Here is a 17,220-nt window from a genome sequence, read left to right as displayed (position 1 = left end):
AGTGCCTGCCCCTCAGAGACCCCATAACAGTGCCTGCCCGCCAGAGACCCCATAACAGTACCTGCCCCCCAGAGAGACCCCATAACAGCTCCTGCCCCCTAGAGAGACCCCATAACAGGGTCAGCCCCCCAGAGACCCCATAACAATGCCTGCCCCCCAGGTAGACCCAGCTCCTGCCCCCCAGAGACCGATAAGAATGCTTGTTATTGGAGGACCCATTACCTGTCATCACACATTGGGCATCCAGTGAGGGAGGCTATGTCATAATGGTGCAGGATATATGGGGTATACATAAATCATTCTCTAATATCCAGATCACCTGTCTGCTGACTGCGTAACTGGTTCATCTCAATGCAACATGGAGACAGAAGAGTCGCCAAGTAGAAGATACTGAAGCAGACAGATGGGCCTGACTGCAGAAACGTCGCATCATTTATAGTTTCCCATGTGATACGACTTCTTCCCTCTGTGGGGAATTTCCTAAGAGCTGAAAAAGCGGCCAAGTAAATGTTCCCGTCCTGAGATCCAATCTGCTGTATTATAAGGTGATCAGACTTTGGGAGACTGGAATTGCAGCGGAGATGTGAGATGTCTCAAGCCGCAGAGCACAAACTTATTCATCCTTTCTTTTTGCACGATCTTCAGTCCTTTTAGTATATTGTGGTTTACAGGCCATGTCTATCCTCACAACCAATATTTTATCATTCCAATGCATCCAACTATGAAAAAAAACCTTCACTAATAATTCTTCTGTGTGGGTCTATGTGTCTCCATGGTAACAGACAACAAATGAACTCTGTGTAGTCTGATCCTGCAGTCAGAGTCTTTGGGGGGGATTTCTAAAGCTTGCGCCCCTAGCGTACGCCAGAAGGAAGACACAGATTCTTGTCTTCCCCAGGTGTATGCCAGCCGCAACCCCCGCTCGCCTAATGGGCAGGCGAGGGGAGGGGGTGCGGCTTGGCAGGGGTAGATTTGTTGCACCATGCACAGGGCAGTATGGATTTACTAAGAGGCATACAACTCTTAGTAAATCCGGCCAGGAAACAGGGGGTGGGGCTTTATTTATTACACCAGTCTTGATAACTGTCCCCTTTACTGTCTATCCCTCTAATTCATCGTAACCTGCCTTCCTAACATCAGCATTATATAAGGGATGAAAAAGATTCAGAGTGCAAGATCTTGCTATGTGCACCATATAAACCTTTCCCTCTTTTCAATCTCCATTTAAGAGAATCCCCCCTCCCCGCATAGATAGAGGAAACAAGACAGTAGCGGTTGAACGTACAATGTGTTACTGATGTCGGTATACCAGCGTCCATCGTAGCCAGGCTTCCTGCCTGGTACCTGCTGGCTGGCGCTCTGCTGTGCTGAGGATTTGCTCTGGGCCTCTTGTCGCTCTCTGGTTCTCTTCAGCTGATAAGCTGCCTCTTGTTCTCTGATCTGTTGCTGCACTTGCTGGTAATCCTGCAGAGCCTGGATCCGCTCAGAGCGCTCGATCTCCTTCCCGTCCAGCCACTTGCAGACAAAACAAAGTCAGAATCTCAGCTCCCATAGGAGGAGAAAGGAGAAAATAATTATCGCAGCAGACGTCTTACCGTAACAATAATAACAGGGGCACAACTACCAAACCTCAAACTATGCTGAACTGGGAGCAACATAACTCAGGAGGAGCAAAATATACAAGCTCTATGACAAGTCAGAAGTTTTTTATAACAGGTAGAATGTCATCACTGTTTACTGTATAAGAATACAACTACTATAATGATGCCCCTATATACAAGAATACAACTACTATAATACTGCCCCCTATATACAAGAATATAACTACTAGAATACGGCAGGTATATACAAGAATATAACTACTACAATACGGCCCCCTATATACAAGAATATAACTACTATAATACTGCTCCTATATACAGGAATATAACTACTATAATCCAGTAGGGAGACAAAAGAAGCTTGCACTCACCAACAAATCGCTGCGGTATCAGTCCGTTTTATTTCGTCTTGATAGACATGAGTGGGGAGGGGAAGTGAAGGCAGGGGCGTCCGATGGCTACAGCCGTTTCACGTGACTTATCACGCCTCTTCTGGCCTGTGTGTCACAGGCCAGAAGAGGCGTGATAAGTCACGTGAAACGGCTGTAGCCATCGGACGCCCCTGCCTTCACTTCCCCTCCCCACTCATGTCTATCAAGACGAAATAAAACGGACTGATACCGCAGCGATTTGTTGGTGAGTGCAAGCTTCTTTTGTCTCCCTACTGGATTTACTGTTCTGCTATAGCTTTGCACCCCTATGCTGCACACCGTTAGCCCGGCATCCTCACTTTACATATCCTAGCTCGTGGGTACGCATGACTTGACTTTAGACTTTGGTGCTAATTCAGACTCTCTCTCCTATATAACTACTATAATACTGCCCCCTATATACAGGAATATAACTACTATAATACTGCCCCTATATACAAGAATATAACTACTATAATACTGCTCCTATACACAAGAATATAACTGCTATAATGATAAGGATAAGGGATATATAGATACATTTCTGTATTAGGGAAAGGGAAGACAGACAGCAGAGATTTGTGACTATTCAGTATTATTGCAGTAAATTGTCGCTCGATGCAGACTCGTTCTCATTCTGAGTGAGGAGGAAGCTGTTTTTCTCCCGCAGATGTCTGTGTGTGTGTGTATATATATAATGTTCATAATGGCGATCATAAGACTCAGGAGATAGCAGTGATATACACTCAGCTCTCCAGTTATCATAGGAGCGGGGATTACAGCAAATATTCTCACATATCAGAAGGAAGCATCTTTTATGAGAAGCAATTTCCATGTAAATCAGTGGCAGTAAGAGAAGGAAATGCTGATTTCTGGACTGTAATGTAATATACACCACTGGCATCCACTAAATAGCACCGCTACATAGCAACAGGCATTCCCAGGTGACTATAGGTTACATTTATATGGTAATACAGTGCAGCGCTACGTTTAGGACCCTCATCTCGTAATGCAAAGTGCAGCTCTTGCTCCTCCATAAGGCAGACTGTTCACTGAATCCAATGAGCACCATGTAATGCTAGGATAGGGAACCTGCGGCGCCCCCGACTACAACTCCCATCATGCCTGGACAGATAAACCTTTAGCTGTCTATGCATGATGGGAATTGTAGTTAATCCACAGTTGGGGCGGAGGGCTGGGAGTTCTCCATCCCCAATGTAATGCTTTGTTTCAGGAAGCAGCCATATACAGCCTGAGGAATATGAGCCTGATCAGTCTGAATGCCTATAGTGGTCCTGGGCTTATCCGGTCCCTTGTAATTTAGTAGCTTAAAAGCTGTCATGCTGCAGAGTCCATGCTCCCTGTGGCTATAACCCCCATCATCCCCTCTCACTGGGACGGTACCTTCAGCTGCAGCAGAGTAGCCACAACGTATTTCCTGTAGCCGTCATACTGTGCGCAGGGGTTCCCAACCAAGTAAAGTTCTCGAAGGTGAATGTTGTGTTTAAGGCTCTGGATGCTTGACAGCTCCCCCACAAAGTTCACCGTCAGATCCAACTTCTGTAGAGACTCACAGCCTGAGGGGCAGAAATACAGGTTACACAGAGCAATGGGAAGTAACCGCAAATGTGTAGGATGGTGACAGTACTCCTACAGCGTTAAGAGGTGGATGAACACCCCTAGAGGTGCTTGGTCAACGTCTTAAAGTTGAAGGAGTACTGTGAGGTGCTGTTCGCTCCTACTTTACGGGAGGGGGGTTATTGATTTACATTCTTGCTGTTTTCTCTAGCGACTCACCTATTCCACAATGCGATTACTTGGCCCATTACTGCACAATGTCAGCTGATTGCTGGTTTACAAAAGGAACCATAATCCTGATGGCGATAGTGACGGATTGCTGGCTGCTCCTTGTAATAGGAGACAGCAGACTGCCAACATGGGCCGTATCACACACACACACACGGGGGGGGGGGGGGGGAGAGTGGATGGGGAGCAGCTCCCCGTAACGATCATTAGATTGTCCGGATGGCCCATAAGATATAGCGGCGGCAGGATTTTGGTTCCTGCTGTAAACCAGCAATTAGGCAACATCATGCATGTCAGCTGTACCACTCTGTCCACTCTGCTGATATTCAATAGAAGGGACAGATCAGCTGGGGGTTGACCTGAGCACTAGGGGTGGTAGTCCCACCCAGCCAACTCTGCTTACATTCATTAGTAGGGATGGCCCAGCTGTGGGTGGATCGGAGCACTAGGGGTGTTAGTCCCGGGCCGGCCCACTCTGCTGGCATTCATTCTTAGGGTACAAACAAACACAGCAGATACGCAGCAGATATGCAGCAGATTTGATACTGTGTTCAGTTATTTAGATCTAATCTGCTGCGTATCTGCTGCGTATCGCAGCAGTAAATCGCAGCGTATATGCTGTGTGTGTTTGTACCCTAAGGGTATAAACCCACACACCGTATAAGCAGCGTATTTACTGCTGCGATACGCAGCAAACACGCAGCAAATACGCAGCAAAAACGCAGCAGATTATATCTAAATAACTGAACACAGCATCAAATCTGTACCAACAAATCTGCTGCGTATTTGCTGCGTATTTGTTGCGTATCTGCTGTGTATACGGTGTGTGGGTTTATACCCTAAAGCTGGGTTCACACTATGTATATTTGAGGCTGTATTTGTGAGGCTGTATAGCAACCAAAACCAGGAGTGGATTGAAAACACAGAAAGGCTCTGTTCACATAATGTTGTAATTGAGTGGATGGCCATCATTTAATGGCAAATTTTTGCTGTTATTTTAAAACAACGGCTGTTATATTGAAATAATGGCCGTTATTTACTGTTATATGGCGGCCATCCACTCAATTTCAACATTGTGTGAACAGTTCCTTTCTGTGTTTTCAATCCACTCCTGGTTTTGGTTGCTATGAGGACCTGACATGAGGACCAAATACAGCCTCAAATATACATAGTGTGAACCCAGCCTTAAGCTGGGTTCACACTACGTATATTTCAGGCTGTATTTGGTCCTCAAGTCAGGTCCTCATAGCAACCAAAACCAGGAGTGGATTGAAAACACAGAAAGGCTCTGTTCACACAATGTTGAAATTGAGTGGATGGCCGTCATATAACGGTAAATAACTGCCATTATTTCAATATAACAGCCGTTGTTTTAAAATAACAGCAAAAATTTGCCATTAAATGACAGCCATCCACTCAATTACAACATTATGTGAACAGATCCTTTCTGTGTTTTCAATCCACTCCTGGTTTTGGTTGCTATACAGCCTCACAAATACAGCCTCAAATATACTGTGTGTGAACCCAGCCTTAGGCTGCGTTCACACTACGTATATTTCAGTCAGTATATTTAAGTCAGTATTGCAACCAAAACCAGGAGTGGATTAAAAACACAGAAAGGCTCTGTTCACACAATGTTGAAATTGAGTGGATGGCCGCCATATAACAGTAAATAACTGCCATTATTTCAATATAACAGTCGTTGTTCTAAAATAACAGCAAATATTTGCCATTATATGTGTGAACAGATTATTTCTGTGTTTTTAATCCACTCCTGGTTTTGGTTGCAATACTGACTGAAATATACTGACTGAAATGTACATATACTGACTGAAATATACGTTGTGTGAACGCAGCCTAAAGGTGTAAAACAGCCTTGAAAAAAAGTATGATGGTAGCCTAATTCTATGTCCAAGGGGATCAGGAGGTCTGCAACGAATAAAGGTGGACGGTCACTTTAACCCTCGGTGGTCATGCATTTACCTTCCAGATTTTCAATCTTTTCAATGTTGTTCAAAGCTAAATTCAGATATTCCAGTTTCTTCAGTCGGCCGACATTTTCTACAATGCAAAAACAAGTGTTAGATGTGTGTAGAGCTCACAGTCCAACCCCAGGGAGCTGCCTCCATTATATGTTCTGCTAAAGACCTGGTACTGCCATGTGATGGTGCCAGGTAAGGCTGGGCTCATACTATGTGTCAGAGATCTCTTCGAGGGGCTCTCTATTATGTTATTTTGCAAGAAGTGATGTAATAAAATAACAGTAACTTCAGTAACCTCTTGCCGAATAAACGGACCCCACAGAGGAACCTGACAGACCCTGCTGAGGTTAAAGCAACTCTGTACCCACAATCTATTCCCCCCCCCCCCCCCCCCCCAAACCACTTGTACCTTCGGATAGCTGCTTTTAATCCAAGATCTGTCCTGGGGTCCGTTCGGCAGGTGATGCAGTTATTATCCTCAAAATCAGCTTTTAAATTTGCAGCCCTGTGCCCAACGGGAGTATCTGTGCCCTAATTTTGCACCACCCCCTCCGTCCCTCCTCCTCATCATTAGGAATGCTCCAGGCAGATTGCCTCCTATTCCCCACCTGTGTCAGCCCGACACATGGGCTGGATCGTTAAGGACCTGTGCAATGTTCAGCATGGAGAAAATGTTTCAGTAGCATTCCTAATGATGAAGAGGGCGGGGAGGAGGGACGGAGGGGGGGTGCAAAGTTAGGGCACAGATACTCCCGTTGGGCAGGGGGCTGCAAGTTTAAAATTAGTTTTTTAGGACAATAACTGCATCTCCTGCCGAACAGACCCCAGGACAGATCTTGGATTAAAAGCAGCTACATGAAGGTACAAGTGATTTGGAGGGGTCAGATTGTGGGTACAGAGTCGTTTTAATGGGAATTATCAGGATCTGCTGGTGACTCTTGTAGAACGGACTTTCCGACTCTGTTTAGTAGTTTAGGTGATATCACCTGAGAAGAAACTGGTCATATTGGAAATGCTCAAATGATAGTCGCCCGAAAGATCTTGCGTCATTGGACGAGTGCACAGACGTCTATATAAATGCAGGAAGCAATGGAGGTGGATCTGATGACTATAGATCAGTGAATACTCATACAGTCATGTGCATGGGGTCTTAGACGCCTCAGTCAATAGTCACCACTGCACAGAGAATGGGGGTCCCATGCAACTCCCAGCAAGCCCTGGAGACCATTGCTATAGAAAAACTGCATAAAAATTGATATAAGATTTTTTTAAAAAACCAATACAATCATGAGTGCTGTGGAACTACAAGTCCTGGCATGCCCCTGCTATAAATACTTTGCTAGAACTTGTAGTCCAAGGCATCGGTATAGATATGCGTAGGTGGTGTCCCAATGATAGCTCTTATGGTCCATGACATGGTGTCTGTGATCATGTATGGCCACCTGTGTGTGTATGGGATCTGTAGTCCGCCTCGTGCTCCACACCCACCTATCCTGGGGATGAGGTTATTCTGCAGATAGAGGATCTTCAGCTCTCGGCACCACTTATCCAGGTGTTCGATCCGCTCCAGATCTTGCTGGTGAAGGGAAATTTCTTCCAAGGAAAAGATCTCACAGTTGTTGTGTTCGGCCCGTCGTCTGATCAGGTCTTCTGTGACTGTGAAATCAGAACATGGCGCTGTATGAGGGAGCAGAGAAGGCATGCAACACTATGGCGGTGGTCAGTGACTAGCCTCAGCCCCCCAGTGCACTTTCTTTAGCACGACACAGGTCACATGACCCAGAGGGATTTTATTGTATTTATTTCCCCCCAACTGTCTGACACAGTGCTCTCTGCTGCCACCTGTGTCCATGTCAGGAACTGTCCAGAGCAGGAGAGGTTTTCTAGGGGGATTTGCTGCTGCTCTGGACAGTTCCTGACATGGACGGAGGTGGCAGCAGAGAGCACTGTGTCAGACTGGAAAGAATACACAACTTCCTGCAGGACATACAGCAGCTGATAAGTACTGGAAGACTGGAGATTTTTTTTTCTTATACCATACAGAGTACAAAGGTGTGCCTGGTCCCACACAGCGCCAATTACAATGCTGGTAGTATATGGATTTATATGGATTGTAGTGTTGCATGATGCACCGAAATATCTATACTACTATCGATAGTTGTAGTTGTGCAGCAGCAGCCTCGCAACACAACAACTCCCAGCATATCTCCTTGTCCACTACAACTCCCAGCATACCTCCTTGAGCACTACAACTCCCAGCATACCTACTTGTTCACAAGGAGGTATGCTGAAGGTTGTAGTGCACAAGAAGGTATGCAGGGAGTTGTAACACACAAGGAAATATGTTGGGAGTTGTAGTTGTGCAGCAGCAGCCTCCCGACACAACAACTCCCAGAAAACCTCTTTGTGCACTACAACTCCCACCATACCTTCTTGTGCACTACAACCCCCAGAATATCTATTTGTGCACAAGAAGGTATGGTGGGAGTTGTAGTGCACAAAGAGGTATGCTGGGAGTTGTAGTGCACAAGAAGGTATGCTGGGAGTTGCAGTTGTGCAGCAGCAGCCTCCTGACACCACAACAACTCCCATGATACCTCTTTGTGCACTACAACTCCCAGCATATCTTCTTGTGCACAAAGATGTATGCTGGGAGATGTTGTGTTGGGAGGCTGCTGCTGCACAACTGTACCTCCCAGCATACCTTCTTGTGCACTACAACTCCCAGCATACATCTTTGTGGACAAGGAGGTATGCTGGGAGTTGTAGTGCACAAGAAGGTATGCTGGGAGGTACAGAGGAATTAAAAAGTGTAAAAAAAAAAAAAAAAGTGTTTTTTGAAAATTACATAGTACATAGTTAATAAGGTTGAAAGAAGACAAGAGTCCATCAGGTTCAACCTAGGGAAACCCGACTGTGCTAATCCAGGGAAGGCAAAAACCCCTATGAGGCAGATGACAATTAAAAAAATTCAGAATAAAAGTTCTAATAATCCCCGCTTTTCCCTTCTATTCAAGTCAAAAAATAAACATTTGGCATCATTGCATGCAGAATTGTCCAAACCATAAAAAGTAACAAAAAAAGTGATCAAAAAGTCACATAAATAAAAATGTGGTGCATGGGGGCATCATACCCACAGTCTGGGTGAGGGGGTGGATGTCATTATGTTTGTATTTTAAGCGCTTTTTTTTTTCAAAAGTATCTAAATGGTATCGAGTATCGGAAAAAAAAAAAAAAAAGATGGTATCGGTATCGAACTCAAAATTCTCGTATCGTGACATCCCTACCAGTGACCAAGTAATGTGGGTCAAGAGACCCGAGTACACTCCAGTCAAGTATTGGATTGGGGTGCTATGTATGTTTTGTGGCGTTTTTATTCCTTTTTTGCTGGTTATAATAAATTGATATTTTAATTTGTGATACCCCTCTGTGATATTCATGTTCATACATGGCAAAAAAGCGGCTGTTGGCTGACATGGCCGTGTGAAACACCAGCCACTGTTTGAGACGTTCACCCGGCCAATCACTTCATTTGAATTGGAATGAGGGCACATTCGGATGTGTCCACGCTCCAGTTAGCCACAGAGAACAATGTAAAGTACGTCTGGGAGCTGCACTTTACATTGTGTACACAGGCTATGTTGTGTGGCCGCTATTCAGTGAACACAATAGACATGTCAATTATTTTGTGGGGCTGCAGAGAACAACGGCCATAGTGTATACAGTGTGTATAAACTATGGCCGTGATTCCATGCAATTTAATGCAATGCCACAATGGCATTAAACAACTGGCGTTTTTGCAATTTGCAACAACGGCCACTGTTTAATGAAAAAATCCTCTGTGTGAACGTGGCCTCAGAGAAGGGAGCAGAGTAATGATGGGGTTAAGTAACTGTCATTTCCTCCCCCTCCATAGGATACACTATTTTATAGCTTCCATGTAAATATATGCTGGGGGGTGGGGGTGGTGAGATGCCTGACAGTGGCATCTACCATCCAGAACATAGGAGCCATCTACCAGATACATTGGGAGCTCATTCATGATGGAGCCGTCAGGTTAGGACAACACTCAGCATGTACCATAAAGCAGAATGTCATCTGCATCCAACCTGAAAAGGGGGTGTATTCCTGATAAATTATTACTCTAAATAAAGCCGCTCTATAGACCCCGTGCTGCCCCTCCAGTGCAGGTACATATAGGGGGAGAATTATCAAACATGGTGTAAAGTGAAACTGGCTCAGTCGCCCCTAGCAACCAATCAGATTCCACCTTTCATTTTCCAAAGAGTCTGTGAGGAATGAAAGGTGGAATCTGATTGGTTGCTAGGGGCAGCTGGGCATACACCATGTTTGATAAATCTCCCCCATAGTGTTCATCTCTATGTGCTCTGGCCACACCCACTGCTTGTGATGTCATCATGTCACGTATGAGGATGATGTCACAATAGAACCTGGTTGTGGCAATAAAACCAAGCTGCACCCTGACAGCACAGTTAGTCCAGGCTAACTTTTCTTGGAGTTGGAGTGTAGGAGAGTCTATAGATGACGAGAAAGAGAAACCGATTTCGCCAGAATGTGGCCCAGCCACCAAACCCTGCCCCACCCCCAAACCCTGCCCCATCCCACCCTGCCCCACCCCCAAACCCTGCCCCATCCTACCCTGCCCCACCACCAAACCCTGTACCACCCCCACCCCCTGCCCTATCCCACCCCGCCCCATCAGCAAGACCAGCTCGCATCCTGAAGAGGGCATATAAAAGGATCTGCGAGCCCATGGAGGTTGGAGGACGGCAATTCCCTGACGATGTGGAGATGGTGGATGTGTCCATCAAGAGGAGAAAGATTTCCACAACCCACCTGCCGCCGGTGGAGGATATGGAGGTGGACTGAAGGCTGCAGGTGGAGGATCTGCCTACATACAACATCTATTGGGACTCATCTAGAGGTAAGAGCCTGACAGTGGCAACCCTCTAGTCTCTGACTGTTCTACAACTGTGCAAAGACAAAATGTTTATTTTCTCACTCATTTATTTCTCTGATTTCTTTGCAGTTTCCCAATAACCTCTATAACATCTGAGGCTCCTGAAGACTCATCCAGAGAGGAGACCATCTATAACATATGAGGCTCCTGAAGACTCATCCAGAGAGGAGACCATCTATAACATCTGAGGCTCCTGAAGACTCCAACAGAGAGGAGACCATCTATAACATATGAGGCTCCTGAAGACTCCAACAGAGAGGAGACCATCTATAACGTCTGAGGCTCCTGAAGACTCAGCCAGAGAGGAGACCATCTATAACATCTGAGGCTCCTAAAGACTCAGCCAGAGAGGAGACCATCTATAACATCTGAGGCTCCTGAAGACTCATCCAGAGAGGAGACCATCTATAAAATATGAGGCTCCTGAAGACTCAGCCAGAGAGGAGACCATCTATAACATCTGAGGCTCCTAAAGACTCCAACAGAGAGGAGACCATCTATAACATCTGAGGCTCCTGAGGACTCATCCAGAGAGGAGACCATCTATAACATCTGAGGCTCCTGAAGACTCAGCCAGAGAGGAGACCATCTATAACATCTGAGGCTCCTGAAGACTCAGCCAGAGAGGAGACCATCTATAACATCTGAGGCTCCTGAAGACTCCAACAGAGAGGAGACCATCTATAAACACAGGTGTCAAACTCAGGCCCTCCAGCTGTTGCAAAACTACAATTCCCATCATGCCTGGACAGCCAAAGGCGCACAAGCTCTCCCATTCAAACAGACAAAGGGCAGGATTCTGTGCCGATTCCGTAGTGTGAACGAGTCCTAACAGCTGAGACTCTCATGAAGACTCATCCAGAGAGCAGACCTTCAGTAGCCGACCACTCATCCTCACAAAACTTTTAAAATTTACTGAATTATTAATAAATATATATTTTTATACCAAGTTTTCATCTTTTAATCTTTTATGTTTCTCTCACATAACACGGGGTCTTATATTGTTTTTTTCTGTAAAAAAAAAAAAAAAAAAAAAGGCTTGGGCTATGGGGGTAGGTGTTATTGTCCACACAGTATGCCCCTACACTGTAGCCCCACTCTACACAGTGGTTAGCCGCAATACGGTTTGTAGCACTGCTGTAGGTATGCTGGGAGTTGTTGTGTTGGGAGGCTGCTGCAACTCCCAGCATATTTCCTTGTGCACTACAAATCCCAGCATACCTTTTTGTGTTCAAGGAGGTATGCTTGGAGTTGTAGTGCACAAGAGGGTTTGATGGGAGTTGCAGTTGTGCAGCAACTCCTTGTGCACTACAACTCCCAGCATACCTCCTTGTGCACTACAACTCCCAGCATACCTCCTTGTGCACAACAACTCCCAGCATACCTCCTTGTGCCCAACAACTCCCAGAGTTGTTGTACACAAGGGGGTATGCTGGGAGTTGTAGTGCACAAGCAGGTATGCTGGGAGTTGTTGTGCACAAGGAGGTATGCATAATTGTCCGAACTATAAAACGTAACAAAAAAAGGGATCGAAAAGTCACATAAATAAAAACATGGTACATGGGGGCATCATATCTGTGGCCTGGGGGGGGGCATTATATTTGTATTTTAAGCGCTTTTTTCATACTTTATTAAGTATCGAAATGGTATTGAGTATCGAAATAAAAAATATGGTATCGGTATTGAACTCAAAATTCTGGTGACATCCTTAATGGATTGTCTATGTAACTTATGAGTGTGGATACTAAAATGTCAATTGAAATCTAATAATAATATATATGTGCTGTCCGGGGTCTCTGATGGTGTTGGTGGAGTAAGGCATCAGTGCCACGTAGAGATGAGCGAACCTGGAGCATGCTCGAGTCCATCCGAACCCGAACTTTCGGCATTTGATTAGCAGTGGCTGCTGAAGTTATATAAAGCCCTAAGACTATGTGGAAATTATGGATATAGTCATTGGCTGTATCCATGTTTTCCAGACAACCTTAGAGCTTTATCCAAGTTCAGCAGCCCCAGCTAATCAAATGCCGAACGTTCGGGTTCGGATGGACTCGAACCCGAACCCAGTTCGCTCATCTCTAGTGGCATGTTCTCCTTTGTGTCTGTGTAATTTGCTCTCTCACACTCTTGGGTTTTTGTCCTATGTTTCTATAGCTGTTAGGCTGCATTCACACGTTCCTAGATATGAGCGAACCTGGAGCATGCTCAAGTCCATCCGAACCCGAACGTTCGGTATTTGATTAGCGGGGGCTGCTGAACTTGGATAAAGCTCTAAGGTTGTCTGGATAACATGGATACAGCCAATGACTATATCCATGATTTCCACATAGCCTTAGGGCTTTATCCAAGTTCAGCAGCCACCGCTAATCAAATGCCGAAAGTTCGGGTTCGGATGGACTTGAGCATGCTCCAGGTTCGCTCATCTCTACACGTTAACACGGACGTGGAATGCCTGTAACGGACACTCCCCCGCCTGGGCAGCATCTGTGATTAGATGCTGAGAGCGGGGGAACTGTACAGATATGCGCCGCGCTGTAATGACAGAGCCGCGTGGCTGATTCATTACAGGGCGGTGCAAATTCATACAGTTCCGCCGCTCTCAGCATCTTATCACAGATGGGGGGGGGGGGGGGGGGGGGGAGTCTGTTACAGGCATTCCACGTCCGTGTTCCATGCGGAACACGGAACGTGTGAATGCAGCCTAAGTCTAGCCTTACCCACTGCTTTTAGGCACAGGTGTGATAATATATTTTTTCATGTAAAGGACCTATAGACTATATTTGCCCATATTTAATTTTTTTACTTATAACTAGAGATGAGCGAACCGGGTTTGGGTTCGAGTCCATCCGAACCCGAACGTTCGCCATTTGATTAGTGGGGGCTGCTGAACTTGGATAAAGCTCTAAGGTTGTCTGGAAAACATGGATACAGCCAATGACTATATCCATGATTTCCACATAGCCTTAGGGCTTTATCCAAGATCAGCAGCCACCGCTAATCAAATGCCGAAAGTTCGGGTTCGGATCGACTCGAGCATGCTCAAGGTTCGCTCATAACCCATTGTGTGTGTGTGTGTGTATGTGTGTGTGTATATATATATATATATATATATATATATATATATATATATATATATATATATATATATATATATAATGCATTTACACACACACACACACACACACATATATTGTTTTTTTTATTTTACATGACACTTTAAAGAGGACCTGTCACCCCCGTGGCGGGGTGACAGGCTCCCGACCCCCCGTTAGAGCCCCCTATACTCACCTGATCCCGCTTCTGGATCCGGTCGGGTGACGGAGATCTCAGCCGCTGCAGCCCGGCGCGCGCGCTGAGAGATGAGTACAACACTCATAGAGAATGACAGGAGAGTCCAGCGCTCCGTCATTCTCTATGAGCGTTGGACTCATCTCTCAGTGCGCGCGCGCCGGGCTGCAGGGGCTGAGATCTCCGTCACCCGACCGGAGCCGGCGGGATTAGGTGAGTATAGGGGGCTCTAACGGGGGGTCGGGAGCCTGGTTCCCTTTAAGTATTATGTCCCAGTGATGTATATTGTATTTTATAAAAAAAAATAATGTATTTTTAAAAAAAACAAAGGTGCGCCTCTCAGTCACGTCACCACAATAATAAAGTCTAATCACGCCCAGAGGGTGCTCCGAAACGCCCAGGGGACAGTGACAACTTGCTGGTGGCTCACCGGCCAGATGACTCTTAAAGGGACGGTACATAAGTCACTCTTAAAGGGACGGTACATAAGTCACTCTTAAAGGGACAGCACAAAGTTGTTCTTAAAGGGACAGCACTAAAGTTGCTCTTCAAAGGGTGTTACCTAAGTCGCTTTTTTAAGGGACAGTACATAAGCTGGTCTTCAAGGGACAGTATATAGGTCGCTCTTAACCTCTTAAGGACATATGACGTACCGGTACGTCATATGTCGCCAGGAGTTGTACAGAGCGGGGCCGCGCGGCGACCCCGCTCTAAACCGCCGCGATCCCGGGTGCCGTGTGTAGCCCCGGACCGCGGCTATTAGGTAATCATGGTAATCGGAGGCAGCTGTCAAAGTTGACAGCTGCCTCCGAGTACCGGCTGCAGCACTTCCATGGTGTCTAGTGGAGGAGATCACTCCTCCGGGACGTTGTCGGCCGGGGTCCGCTCCAAGATGGTGCCGACCCCGGCTCGCCACTCGTTTGTTTTCGGCTACAGCAGCCGAAAGCAAACAAGTGCCGATCTCATTGATCTTTGCTGTATAACTATACAGCAAAGATCTCAATGAGAAATCAAAGCGTATATACTAGAAGTCCCCCAGGGGGAATAACCCTAACCCCAGGGGGAATAACCCTAACCCCAGGGGGGCTTCTAGTATAAGTGTAAAAAAAAAAAAAAAAGTATTGTTATTAGTAAAAAGCCCCCTCCTCTAATAAAAGTCAGAATCACCCTCCTTTTCCCAGGTTTTGAATAAAAGTAAATAAATTAATAAACATATTTAGTATCACCGCACACGTAATCGCCCGAACTATTAAGTAATCACATTACTGATCTCGTACGGTAAACGGCGTCAGCGCCAAAAAATCCCAAAGTGCAAAACTGCGCATTTTTGGTCGCATCAAATCCAGAAAAAATGTAATAAAAAGCGATCAAAAAGTCGCATATGCGCAATCAAGGTACCGATAGAAAGTAAACATCATGGCGCAAAAAATGACACTTCACACAGCCCCATAGACCAAAGGATAAAAGCGCTATAAGCCTGGGAATGGAGCGATTTTAAGGAACATATATTTGTTAACAATGGTTTGAATTTTTTACAGGCCATCCGATACAATATAAGTTATACATGTTATATATCGTTTTAATCGTAACGACTTGAGGAACATGCACAACAAGTCAGTTTTACCCCAGGGCGAATGGCGTAAAAACACATTCCCCCCAAATAAATGAAATCGCTTTTTTTTTTTTATTTATTTTTCTGGATTCACAGTGTACTTTATGCAAAAATTCAGCCTGTCATTGCGAAGTACAATTAGTGACGCAAAAAATAAGGGGTCATGTGGGTTTCTAGGTGGAAAAATGCAACTGCTATGGCCTTTTAAACACAAGGAGGAAAAACCGAAAACGCAAGAACGAAAATTGGCCCCGTCCTTAAAGGGTTAAAGGGACAGTACCAAAGTTGCTCTTAAAAGGAAGGGGAATTAAGGGTTAAGGTTTTTCTTAAAGGGAAGTCACTGTTAAAGGGGCGCTCTTTTCAAGCACTATGTATTTCATATATAGAGCCACAGTATGATAGTACACGTAGTGTGCGGTAGTTTCTCTCTATACTGGACACTACTTTGTGTAGTAGTTCAGTATATAGGTCACGCCCTGTGTATACAGCACGGTATATACAGACGTCTATATAATGGCAGGAAGCAATGGATGTGATGACTATAGATGGGTGACCACTGGTACAGTCATATGCCTGGGGTCAGAGGAGGAAGGGGGTCCCATAGGTCATCACATGACCCCCAGATACATAACTACAACTCCCAGCAAGCCCTGGTGGGAGAGACACAAACTGGAGACCATTGCTATAGAAAAAAACTGCAAAAATAATTGATAAAAGATACAAAAAACTAGATGCAATCATGTGAGCTGTGTAACTACAAGTCCCAGCATGACCCTGCTATGAATGGTTTGCTGGAACTTGTGTGTGTAGCTATACAGAGAGGAGAAGCGGCCGATACTCACTGAACACCATGGCTGCGGCTGCACGCGATTCCTCTCCGGTGTGTACGGGAAGCGACAACTGAAAGAAGCGGCTTCTGTAGCCATGACAACGAGGGGAGGACGGCGGGAGAGACGGGTCAAAAAGCCTCCGCGTGATAGGCGACCACCGCTAGAGGGCGCTGTAAACACACGGTGCTGCTGTCAGTACACTGCAATGCTTAGTGAGAAGAACGGAGTTGTACAGACCTGTTCTCACTAGGCTGCAGTCTGGGGGTCCTGCTCCCTCCCCTGCGCTGTGCGGAGGTCTCACCGGCTCTCACATCACCTCATGGTATTCAGTCTCCTGTCCGTGCAGTGGGGGAGGGGGAGGGGGAGGGGCGGGAGCGTGGTGAGAAGAAGGAGGAGGAGAGAGGAGCTGCAGGTGCTGGGATGATGGAAGGAGGAGATCCCTCATGAAATGTGTGTGTGTATCCCAGTGCATGCTGGGAGTTGTAGTGTGTTGTCAGTACATGCTGGGAGTTGTAGTGTTATCACAGGTTAGCTGTCAGCCTGTGCCAACACTACAAATCCCAGCATGTACTGAAAACCTATGACAACACTAAAAGTCCCAGCATGTACTGACAGCTAACCTGTGACAACACTACAACTCCCAACATGTACTGACAGCTAACCTGTGACAACACTACAAATCCCAGCATGTACTGACAGCTAACCTGTGA

At 45.9% G+C, this 17,220-nt stretch overlaps 1 protein-coding gene across 3 annotated transcripts in view; it reads right to left on the bottom strand.

The window, feature by feature from the left end:
- The window catches only part of DNAAF11 (dynein axonemal assembly factor 11), a 47,715-nt gene extending 30,883 nt beyond the window's left edge, over nucleotides 1-16,832 (bottom strand). The window contains exons 1-6 of one of the 3 annotated variants that reach the window (XM_069959819.1): nucleotides 16,748-16,832; nucleotides 16,523-16,680; nucleotides 7,288-7,455; nucleotides 5,801-5,878; nucleotides 3,416-3,588; nucleotides 1,286-1,515 (exon numbers count right to left, since the gene is read on the bottom strand). In XM_069959819.1, coding sequence (XP_069815920.1) covers nucleotides 1,286-1,515; nucleotides 3,416-3,588; nucleotides 5,801-5,878; nucleotides 7,288-7,455; nucleotides 16,523-16,532 — 659 coding nt within the window. In that variant the 5' untranslated portion in view covers nucleotides 16,533-16,680; nucleotides 16,748-16,832. Of the gene's footprint in view, nucleotides 1-1,285; nucleotides 1,516-3,415; nucleotides 3,589-5,800; nucleotides 5,879-7,287; nucleotides 7,456-16,522; nucleotides 16,726-16,747 lie in introns of those variants that run through there. The other 2 variants (XM_069959821.1, XM_069959820.1) reach the window with 2 other exon arrangements.
- Between the last annotated feature and the right edge of the window lie 388 nt (nucleotides 16,833-17,220).

Source organism: Dendropsophus ebraccatus, chromosome 2 (genome assembly GCF_027789765.1).
Source record: "Dendropsophus ebraccatus isolate aDenEbr1 chromosome 2, aDenEbr1.pat, whole genome shotgun sequence".
Taxonomy (NCBI): domain Eukaryota; kingdom Metazoa; phylum Chordata; class Amphibia; order Anura; family Hylidae; genus Dendropsophus; species Dendropsophus ebraccatus.
The sequence above is the reverse complement of the archived record's forward strand: the minus strand, read 5'-3'. Positions and strand labels throughout refer to the sequence as shown.